Raw genomic sequence first — 12,595 nt, 5'->3', positions numbered from 1 at the left:
CGTTTGCGGGGAAGATCTCAGGAAAACATGCTGGAAGTGTAGAGAAATGTAAACACAGCTAACAAAATGACACCTTCAGGACATTCTCAGCGTGGGTTTAGAAATTGTGAGGATGTTATTTTGTAGGGTCGTATAGATGGACCTCCTCATAACGTTGCACGGACTTCCCTGTGGATGTTTACTAGGATATTTTATATTTTATATTTCAAGATGTTTTTCCATACCTACATACCATACATAGGGGAGAGTGAGGTGATCTGTGCCAGTTTTGTGGCTTTAAAGCAAGACTATGACAGTAATGCTGTCCAACCAGAGACTGTAAAAAAAGATGGATGTCGTGTCTCCGTTCCCATTCATTCAATAAAAATGAAGCCAAAATCTTCCGCCATGTTGGCGATCCTGATACCCGATTCTGCGCAGTAGAGACCAGGGGAGGGAAAAAGACTGTGTTGAGACAGCCTACTCATTTAAATATCCCCGACCCTGAGGGCTGCCTCGCGGTCACAGACTGCAGAGCGGGGCGGAGCGGAGCTGACGGTCTGTTATTGGTCCCGCCCATAAGCAGCCCTTTTACCATAACCACACCTTTTTTGAATAGAACTGAATAACCTTCTTAAAAACGAATTCTGTGGGGATATAAAAATGTGGTGATATAAGCAGAGGTTACACTAGCTGTTGCATTTAAATAATGGAGGTAGAATTACAGTATATTAGAAAAAAACGTGATTGAAAGTTGTCTGTTTTGCCATTGAAACCTATGGGGATGGGTGGGGTTACACGGCTTTCTGAAACCGAACAGCAAGGGGCGCCCGACCTGTGGTGGCTTCACTTTTGAGAGACAGTGTTCTGTCCAGCTATACACAGTCTATGTGTCCAACTAACATATGTACATATATTTCAGGATGTGGTGCATCCCTGTAAACAGTCACTTTGGACCTGAAATATAGTATTTAAGAAATACAGCTTTTTGAAAAAAAAAAAAAAAAAAAAAACAACCAAAAAAAAAAGGTCTTGTGGCACACTTTGCCCCCAGTGCGGGGTAAGTTGTGCCTCTGAAGAGAATACACTGGGGTAAATTGTGCTATTGATTGCTGCAGTAAAACAGTTTACTGTATTTTGATCTCAGGAACTGTATTGCTATATAAAAGCTAGACAAATTCAATACAAAATTTAATCTAATTTAAGGTTTATTTAAAGTTACTTTAAAACATCAAAGGCCAATTTGAGCACATGAAAAAGCCAAACACATGAGCACACCAAAGGTCAATTTTCTAAAACAAGGCCTAGCAAACCAATTACGTCCTAGCAAAGATTAAAGGTTTATTAGCATAATTAGCATATCTCTTAATTTGTCCCTTATTGAGCCATTGCAGTTTACATTCACATTTGCATAAGTTGCAGCTATACGCTTTAAATAAGTACTCAGTTTTGCTTCTCTGTGAACTATCTGTATTGTGATAACTGACAATAAGTAGTTCCTGGGGAAATAATTATTAATGTTTCCTGTTAATTTATTCTTTCTTAATTAATGCACACTTAACCCAACCTGCTTTTTCCTCTCTGATCCGGCAGGCAGGGATATCAATGTCATTTCTTTGTGCATACTTAAAAAAATTGGTCTAAAATTAAGAATGTCACATAGTTTTAGTGATAAAATGTAAAAAATACGATGTACAATTACAAAAAAATAAAATGTTCATAAGTGGGAATGGCACAGATTACCCCAACCCCACTATTTTGGTAATAAATACATCATCCAGTTGTTTTGGGTTAACTTCATGCTAGCTGTATAGACTCATAGTGTAGCTTACCAAAGCACTAATACATGTTTTTAGACACAGCAATCAAAACTCCTTGATCATAGAAATTTTACTTTGAAGGGCAAAAAAAACTGTTTTTTGAACCTAAATGCGCTTACCTCTCATGCAATGAGGCTCTATTCTTTGCAGGATGAGTAAAAGGGCTGACTTTTCAAAAATGTGTGGTCACATGACCAATTTCATCTGTGGTTCCCTAGAAACAGGAGGTGGCACAACTTCCCCACTGGCACAAATCACCCCACTTTCCCCTACATATTATATATGCAGTATGTGAGTGAGGCAACAGTCTACGTTAGTCAGCTACGTTCACATTACAAGCCATGTTGCTAAATCCGTTTTTTTTTTTTGCTCAGAACTTGATGGATCACATTCATAAACGTAAGTGATCTGTATCTGTGTGTAATGTGAACGAATCTGTCCCTGAAACGCCTCACATGCGCACTTTGATACGAGTATAAACATCTCCTTCTTCACCAACAACAAAAAACTTCATATTTGAGAGACGACTCAGAGCTTAATAAAGGTGAAAGATGAACAAGGATGAATCCAGTTTTGACCCTTCACATTCATGTCACTTTTTTATAGATTGGAGACAAAGTAACTCAAATCTGATTCGAAAAATTTGGATTTGGTACGTTCACACAGCCATAAAAAAATCTGATCTGAGCCACATTGAGCAAAAAATCAGATTTGAGTCACTTCAGCCTGGTAATGTGAACATGGCCTAAGGCTGCTGAGATAGCAATGAACTTCTGACTACTGACATCTGTCTAGGTTGTATTCAGTCAGTGGCGCACCTGTGTTTTCCATTGCCAAGATAGCAATACACTTAAAATTTAATTTAAAACACCTCACTTCTAGGTCACCACACCCATCAGCGTAGATATATTCATAAGCATCGTTGCTATTAAAATTATGCAGACAACATGATAAAGGTTAGACTTCTAGCAGTTTTTCCAAAAAGCATACTGAGGTTTATGGTGGTTCTTCAGTAGCAGTTTGTAAAGACTTTAAAGAATAACCCGGTGCTAGATTTCACCCTCTCAACCATTCAACAACACAGCTTTTAAAAGCTCCGCCCATTCCACACCAACCTAATTTAAATATATAAATATTGTATGCCAAAATTAAAGTCAATCATTACATCAATCAAATGAAGATAAGGACGAAATGTAAACAGGGCAACAAATCCACACCTGAATGCTGGTCATGCCAGTGTCCATCCCTTCCAGAAGACGTCCATCCAGCAGTCGTGCAATTCGAGGGTCTTCCACCTTCAAGAAGTCCCACACCAGCCCAGTGATATCCACCTGCCAATCAGAGCCCAGCAAGTAGACCAGCTGACCCCGAGCGTCTCCTGATTCTGCTACGAAGTGCGTGAGCACCCTCACGATGGTCCGCTGGTACTGAAGTGTACAGCTCCGCCCCCTTCGCTCTTCGTCATCATCATCGTCACTGTCTCGAACAGATCTGAGGAGAAGAAGAAGAAGAAGAAGAATGCAAAACATTACTACTGGAGAATGTTAAAGAAATCATTAAACTGGACCACACATAGTAAGTTTTATTAGGATGGGGTGACAGTCTAAGTGCAGTGTTAGTGTTAGTTAGTATTGGATGGAGCACCATCATTCCAGAGAACAAAGTAAAAAAACATTTTCGCTAACTAAAAACTAATAAAAACGGTAATTAAAAAAAACTGCAACTGTATTGAAAGTTTATAAAACGAACTGAATACTGATAGAACACCCTTAATTTTTGTGTTCGTTAATTTATTTATAAGCGATATTTACACTCCAACAGTTTTACAGCGGGCGATGTTGTGCAGATTCTGCCGGGGTCAGATTTCGGCAGCGCGCAGCACCTCGTGGTCCATGGTGTTACTTCTTGTTTCAGTGCTCACGCTAGCCGTGAAATAATGACAGAAAACCCGGAAGAAGCTAACAGCTCTAATGTGATGTGTAAAAACTAATAAAAACTAGCAAACCCACTCTAAAAAATTAACTAACTGAATTGGAGGAGAAAAAGTGAAAATAAAATAAAATTAAACTATTATAAAACATTTAAAACTATTAGAACCTTGTAAGTTGCAAAAAGTTGCACCAGTTAGAATGTTATAATCACGCAGCTCTGGGTGCACGCGAGCTTCTCGACTAGCCTCTCAGTCCAGAGAGTCCGATTCTATTAGGAAAAATTTTCTACAGAGAATAATATAAAAGCTGTGTCTGTGTGTGTTCATTTGTGCATCTGTGTCAGCACAGGGTGGGAACACAAAATTGTGACAATAAAGACTAGGAAGATGGAAGATGTTAAGTGTTGATTGAGTGTCTAATAGCATCCCACATATTTTCAATCAATGATAAGTCTAGAAAAATGTGATTGGCCAAGGCAGAGTATCTATATATAAGGCAAGACCTTGAGATAGCAGCAGTATGTGGATGAGCATTGTTCTGCTGAAATAGCACACTGTGGATTGTGCGTTCAAAAATTTCTCATTAACATAATATTGGGTTGTAAAAGTGTCTGTAATGAAGACAAAAGATGGAAAAAAAACACTACCCACCAAACAAGCGCCAATAGCTTTATATTTATCTGTTTTAGAGAGTCCAATTCTATTGGCAATACTTTTCTACAGAGACAATATACAAGCTGTGTTTGTAGCACATCTTTGTTCATTTGCACATCTGTGTCAGCAATGGGTGCAACCAACAGTAGCTGAATGCATTAGAAGGGGTGTCCACAAACCTTTGGACATATAATATATCAAAGCTTCTGCTCAGAGACCCCACCGGGTGCTGGTATATTGTATTATTCATTTACAGTATTTATGCGTTTATTCATTTCTTTTCCTTTCCTTTCCTACAATAACCATGTCTTAATTTGCACACACACACACACACACACACACACATAATGTATACAAACACACAAACACAAACCACCCAGGGAAACGAAGGTGTTACACCAGGTTAAAAGACCAAACCTCAGCAGACCAGCCTGTATTAGCTTTAGATGAGACGCTGACATCTGATGAAAGAAGGGCAATTAGGCTAATCATTTAGCATTAGCGCATTAAAGCCAGTTCAGATTAACAGAAGGAAACAGGGCTGTGCACACCGGCGCAGAGCAGAGCAGAGCATGCGGCGCCGAGGGAACCGCCTCCGTCAGCATTCCTCCATCCAGGGAGAGAGAAAGAGAGAAAGAAAGAAAGAAAGAAAGAGAAACACAGACAGAAAGCCTGTTCTCCCAAAATAACATCAGACGACTTCAGCTTCCATTCATTCCTCTTTCTGCATCCGTGCTTTTCCTTCCTCAGCGGATGGTTCTGGCATTGTGCTTCCCGGTCCTGGTCCTGGGGACACTGTGCTCTGCTCATTTTGGAGTTTGTATTTTCCTGCTCTAACACACCTGCCTGCTTCAGGAGCCCGGGAGATAATGATTAGGCTGGTTATGGACTGGGCCGGATGTGTTCCAGCGGCAAAAACACAGACAATGAGAAGAGATCAGGATGGACAGAGCAGAATGAGGAGAGATGGAGAAACGTGTGCACAAACACAAATGCTAAGCAGAGCTGAAACATTAAAATGAAAAATACTAGCAAGGATTTTATCCGACATTGTAAATTATTACTGAATTCATACAGACTATGAAGGAACACATAAAGAATCATATACAGGGGTTGGACAATAAAACTGAAACACCTGTCATTTTAGTGTGGGAGGTTTCATGGCTAAATTGGAGCAGCCTGGTGGCCAATCTTTATTAATGGCACATTATTGCACCAGTAAGAGCAGAGTGTGAAGGTTCAATTAGCAGGGTAAGAGCACAGTTTTGATCAAAATATTGCAATGCACACAACATTATGAGTGACATACCAGAGTTCAAAAGAGGACAAATTGTTAGTACACGTCTTGCTGGCGCATCTGTGACCAAGACAGCAAGTCTTTGTGATGTATCAAGAACCACGTTATCCAGAGTAATGTCAGCAAACCACCAAGAAGGACAAACCACATTCAACAGGATTAACTGTGGACGCTGTAAGAGGAAGCTTTCTGAAAGGGATGTTTGGGTGGTAACCCGGATTGTATCCAAAAAAAAAAAAAAAAAACATAAAACCACGTCTGCCCAAATCACGGCAGAATTCAATGTGCACCTCAACTCTCCTGTTTCCACCAGAACTGTCCGTCGGGACAATAAATTATTGTGGTCTAAAAGCAGGTGTTTCAGTTTCATTGGGGATTACTTGGATTTCTGCATAAACTGGTCATTAAATGTGCTCTGATCTTCTGATCTGAAGTCACAACAATAGACAAACACAGTTTAAACTAATACCATACAAATATATATATATATATATATATATATATATATGGTTTTCTTGAACACGTTAACATTAACAGTGCAAAAGAAAAAAAACGTGAATATTTGGATTTAATAACTAGTTAACCCTCTTTGGCAGCAATAACCTCAACCAAACGTTTCCTGTAGATCATATCTGGGTTATTCTCATGAAATCAGACTAATGAGGTGGCATTAAGGAGTGTGATGAACAGGTAAATGCTATCAATTTGGGAAACACTGGTTTATAAACATCTCATCAAAGGCTATATTGGAAGTGATTAAAAGTAGACATTGTGATATTTTAAATTATGTATTTTTTATAATTTAGTGTGAAATTCTCAGTACCGCAACGCGTCCATTGCTGAATCTCGGCTCTTCAATTACACAATTTTAATATTTAAAATAAATAAATAATAAAAAACTTAAATGTATCTCATAAAGTAAATTGTTACAGTCAATAAAAATGTATTACTTGGAATTCATTGGTAAAAGAAAAGAAAATATTTAGAAAAATAACTTTGGTCAGAACCAATGTTCTCAGCCTCCGCAACAATTTTCAAGCACCATTTAAGACCACAAGGAACAGAAAAAAAACAGCCATTTTGAGAGGGGGGACACCTTTTAGTATGACACCCAAGATGGCTACCAGGTAAGCACCTAATTTTATACCTCTCCAGATAAATGTTAAAAACTTGGTTGTCAGCGAGCATACACAACTTTTTGTTTCTCATTACCGAAACAGCTAGTTTTTAATGTTTAAAAAAATGAAAATGTTATTGTGTTTTGGGGATTTTTAAGGTTTTTAAAGTCTAAATACAAAAAGCTAGCAAAAGTTTAGCCAGGCATCATGGTGGCCCCACAGAGATCAAAGAAGGTTAAGGTCCCTCATACTCCGCAACAGCCTTCTCATACACCGCAACAATTTAAGGCCTGTTGCGGTAGAGAGATTCACTGTTGCGGTAAAGAGAAATTAATGTTTTAAGTGACATGAACTTATATATATATATATATATATATTGTTTCATAAAAAAGCCTTTATTTACTTATAATAAACAATATATAAAACAATACATGATGCAATTTCAGATAAAAAACAGATTTATGTAGCAGGGCAGTGACACCCATATAACTTCCGCATAAGATATAAAAATAATATATAAAAATAATAATAATAATAATATATATATATATATATATATATATATATATATATATATATATATATATATATATATATAATATATAATTTTCATATATATAATATATACATTTCATGAAACAACTTTTATTGTTATAAACTGTTAATAAAGGTTGTTTCATGAAATTTATTTTTATAAACTTTTATTGTTATAAACTGTTTATATGTATATATATATATATATATATATATACATTTTATGAAACAACCTTTATTAACAGTTTATAACAATAAAAGTTGTTTCATGAAATGTATATATTATATATATGAAATTTATATATATACACACATATATACATTTCATTAAACAACTTTCTTTAATTTTATCTTTAATTTTAATTTAGTTGCACATTGATGTTTACATTTTTCATGAGATTAATGCTTAATACAAAGATGTTTAATGAGATGTTGAATTGCTTGTTTCATACTTAAATATTTAATTTCAATTTAGTTGTACATTGATGTTTATATCTGTCATGAAATTAATACTTAATAAAAAAGTTGTTTTATGAGATGTTGAATTACTTATTTTGTATTTAAACATTCCATTTCAATTTAGTTATACAGTGATGTTTAAAGTTTTAAGGAATTTATGTCTAATGAGGTATGTTGAAATTTGTTTTATTAAAATACACAGTTCAAAATAGGATATTTTCACAGCTTGAGTCTTACTGAGAATAATTTTCAACAGCAAATACCACATTTTGTTCAATATTACTACTCCATACAAAACTCAAGAAGTACATCATTAGAATTTGTTATTTATTCACAGCATTCACACTCTGTGTTTGTTGTGTAAAGTGTTATTGTTAATTAAGTAGGAATCCTTGTAATGACTCTCTTTACCGAAACATTGACTCTCTTTACCGAAACACCATTCTCTTTACCGCAACACATATTTATTTACTAATTATTTTACTGTTATAAAACAAATTCTAGTTTATAATGGTATTTGGATAAATTGTATTTCTTCATAGGTCATCTGTACTAAATAAGAAATTATACATGTAATTTTTCAGTTAAATATCCTGAAAAGACAGGACATGAATCATGAAATCTGTTGCGGTAATGAGACAAATCATAAAATAAAAAAAAAGGGAAACTTATAAATATAATATTTTCTGGGTTATATACACATATGAGCACAACTGTTAATAATATCTATTTAAAAAGTAACAAATGTGTAACTTTTAAACCATATCTGTTCTGTGTTATCATGTTGCGGTACTGAGAATGTGTGTGCTCTGACTGACTAAAATGGTGCAAAATATACAGAAAAAAATTATAAAATTAAAAAAAAAAAGTATTTCTAAAAAGTTCAGACCCTAGTCTTGCATAACAAAAAGAAATTTTATATTTAAATGCCTTTTGAAATTTTTCAAGTGTGAACCCTTTTAAATCTGTTTTTCGTGAGAATCACCCATCTGCACAATGGTCAGGAGGAATTTTGGACCATTCCTCTTCACAAAACTGTTTCAGAGGTGTGAGCTGACACTCCAGGATTCTTCCTCACCTCATTGATTATTCTGCGCTGTGCTCTTGCAGTCATCTTTACAGGATGACTATGCCTAGGTCCATTTGTAGACCGTCTGTCTTACCATGGACATGTAGCGGGTCCAAACGGTCAGGAGCCCCGCCACCGTTTCTCTGCGTTGTGTTGTGTGTTAGGAAGAAATACCCGAGACCTCTGTTGTTGGTACCAATCCGGGAATCTTTTATTATCTGGATGTACAAGATAGAAAGCTGTGAGAAATAGCATCCAGCCTCGTGTCTGCCTGCACAAATCACTCTCTCCAGCAGAGCTCTCAGTCAACTGACACAGTATATATTATTTCAGAGAGTCAAGAGTATTTAACAGTATTTGTATAATAGTAATTTGCAGTATAGTTACATATACAATTCACTTACTAATAAAATAAGAAAATGTACAAAAATGACAGACATAGCCAATAGAAAAATATATAAAAAAAATTAATCCACAGTAAATATAATATTTTAGTATGAAAATGACTACTTATAATACACATTCGACAGATTCACTTCATAGACACACTAAAACAAGATTCTGGTATAAAAATATAGAAATACAATGGGATATGTGCAATATTACTTATCTTTTAACTTAACTTTTTAACTTAACCTTATATATAATATTTTTAATAAATTCCCTTTTTAATACCAACTTTTTAATGTATTTTAATGTAAAACATTTTTAAAACCTGAAAACCCGATCAAAAGAGCTGACAACTTTAAACTTATGAAGCAATAAAAAGCATACCTGGATGTACAAGATAGAAAGCTGTGAGAAATAGCATCCAGCCTCGTGTCTGCCTGCACAAATCACTGCATGATCCCCAAAACCACACAAAATGGAGGGAGAGTTAGGACTGAACTAAACACAGGCAGCTGTAGCTAACTGACACTTCTCAAACATACACTCGAAGATTTAGTTAAAAATACAGATCATCCATCCTTAAAACATCCAGAATATTACATTTAAAGGCCTTACGCTTCATATTAAACTATTTTTTAACACAAATTGAACTCTTTTTAGACACTTTTAACCAGAGACTGAATTCTACCAACCTCTCTCCAGCAGAGCTCTCAGCCAACTGAGGAGAGACTAGCTAAACACTAAAAGACGCTGCGCCCCCCAGAGGAATGGAGAAAAATAACATACAATAAAATAAAATAATAAAAGTCCTGGAAAATAAATATATTTTTAACCAATCTTTTGTAAATAAAATATAGAAAAATGCTAGCATGTAAAATATGAAGATTTTGTGTGAAAAATAAATAAACAAAATAAAACCTGTTACAGACACATGAACATCAAGGCTTTTAGAGATACTTTTGTTACCCTTTTACAGCTTCATGTATGTCAACAAATCAAAGCTCTTTTGTGCGAGGCATGATTTACATCAAGCATCAGCAAATTCAAAACTTGTGTATGTTTTTAAAGGGCAGGGCTTATAGGGCTTTTAACCAACACATCCAATCTCATCACATCCTGGCTCCAATTAACTATTCGAAAAGTCATTAGCCTAAGGGTTCACATACTTTTTACACCCTGCACTGTGAATGTTAACATGTTGTGTTCAATAAAGCCATGCAAATGTTTTTTTGTTTTTTATTGTTGTGACTTATTGGATTTAATGACCAATCACAAAGGGTTCACATACTTTTTGTTGCAACTGTATTAAGCTATGCTAAGCTAATGCATTTTGGTCAGCTTGGTAGCAAGCTGTTGGTAAGATTCAATGGATCCTAATTAGAGTTGCACGGTGTACCGAAGGTTCGATTCTTTTTCGATACTACGTCATCACAAACGATTCGGTTCTTTAGCGTTCGATGCTTTCGATACTGTATATAGCCCAGTCACTAGCTTCAAATGAGTCAAATTAGTAGGCGCGATTTGATTCAGTTCATAAGAAAACTGATTCACACCGCAGCAGTCGGTGTGGCAGGATTCAGATAAACTTAGTGTTCTGACTCGGTTGAGAGCGACACACGCACGCGCAAGCCAGCAGAGCAGCAGCGAGTGTAGAATGGCGACGGCTAAAATAACAGATGTCTCTCGTCCGCGACTTGTGGACAAAACGGGCGCGAGGAGTGAAGTGTGGGAAAATAGTCTGAGATGTAGGCATCTGTTTTTTATTTATATTTTTATTTTTAAATAAAATAATTAAAACTGAAAGTGAAACTAAACTACTTTATTTATTAGCGCTGTTTTCACTCCCGCAGTTGTACAGCGGGGGGTGTTGTGCCGATTCTGTCCGCGAAGCGGGAGTCGGATTCAGTAGCGGATTCGGCACAAGCGCGGCGGCACCTCGCGATCCGCGGCGTTAGTTGTAAGCGCTTGCGCTAGCCGCAAAATACGACAGAAAACCCTGAGGGAGCTGCAGACTTATGTGTGGGACTAGAATATGAGCACGAGGAGATAAAAGAGATCCTTTACCTGTGAGTAGCTCACATCAGAACACGCAAATCTCTCTCTCTCACTCTCGCTGTGTCTCTTTCTCTGTGTCTCTATCTGTCTCTCTCTCTCGCACGTGAACGCCTCCGCGTTTGACCTGCAGCACTGTGTTTAGCTGTTCTTAAAAATCATTTTAATTAAATAATAGTTCTATGCTTCTATGTTACAGTGTTATTTAACATAATTCTGATCATATTTCGCTCATTCATTTAGCAGACAAGCACCCTGATCTCTACAAAAAGCTGAGAAGTCGACAGGTTAAGAGCTTTACTAAGATTTACTAGCGACTGCTAGTAAATCACGTTAACAGGGAGAGGAGTGTGCAGGAGTTTTGTTTTGGACCCGTGGTTTTCTCTATTTCTCCATTATCCCGTTGGCTGTGAAACATGAACTCAAGATGTTCACGTTTTCGCGTTTCCATCGCAAATCTGTGGTCAGGCACGTAGCCTGCTTGATCGTTACACTGAACATGGGCTTATTAAAAACGGTAAACGGTTGATTAATAAAACGGAGCAGTGAGTGTTAAAATGAACATAACATTGTAATGTTCTTCTGTCTCTTTATTTTCCTTATTCAGAACTTAACTTCTGCCCGCCCGTCAGGTTCACATAGTCAGGCTACCATTACCTCTGGTTTTAGTTTTAGTTTTTAGGAAGTGTTTAGATAATTATGTTATAGTTAAGGTTATAATAACGAAACTTGTTTTTTGTTCAAATGTTTCATTTTAGAATAAAAACGTTTGCACCTATTGTTCAGTGTTCAATCCAGTTCAGTCAAAAATAAACATTTTATGTTCAGATATTTTTATTGTTTTTTTTTCTTCCAAGTATCGTTTTGGTATCGAGAATCGTGATACTACAGTTGGTATCGGTATCGAAGTCAAAATTTTGGTATCGTGACAACCCTAATCCTAATTACTTTAAAATAACCTTAATTATAATTAAAATTGACCTTAATTACTTAAAAAAACTGACCCTGTGTACTAAAATTGAACCTTATTTAGTAGAGTAGAGATTTTACTAAACTAAAATAAACCTTAAATAGGTTCAAACCTTCAAATGGACTTTGATTATGCAGAGAATATAAGCTCATTTTTTGTTATACAGCTAAACTCTTTGGTAACAAGAGTGTCAACGAAAAAAAGTGCACTGTTGGAGAGTGTAATAATTACAAGCTCATTTATAACAGTCTTTATTTCAGTATGTTAAGTGAGTGTATTAAACTGCGGGGGAGCGTGAGGGGAGTTGATGTCCGGCTTAGGCC

The 12,595-nt window shown here is 36.2% G+C and overlaps 1 protein-coding gene across 1 annotated transcript in view; it reads right to left on the bottom strand.

The window, feature by feature from the left end:
- si:dkeyp-14d3.1 (transmembrane protein 132C) overlaps positions 1-12,595 on the bottom strand; it is a 486,063-nt gene that overhangs the window by 17,698 nt on the left and 455,770 nt on the right. The window contains exon 7 of the mRNA XM_022670492.2: positions 3,017-3,290. Coding sequence (XP_022526213.2) covers positions 3,017-3,290 — 274 coding nt within the window. The remainder of the gene's footprint in view (positions 1-3,016; positions 3,291-12,595) is intronic.

This window comes from Astyanax mexicanus, chromosome 12, assembly GCF_023375975.1.
Source record: "Astyanax mexicanus isolate ESR-SI-001 chromosome 12, AstMex3_surface, whole genome shotgun sequence".
Lineage (NCBI taxonomy): Eukaryota > Metazoa > Chordata > Actinopteri > Characiformes > Acestrorhamphidae > Astyanax > Astyanax mexicanus.
Note: the sequence above shows the minus strand (reverse complement) of the source record. Positions and strands in the feature narration are given on the sequence as shown.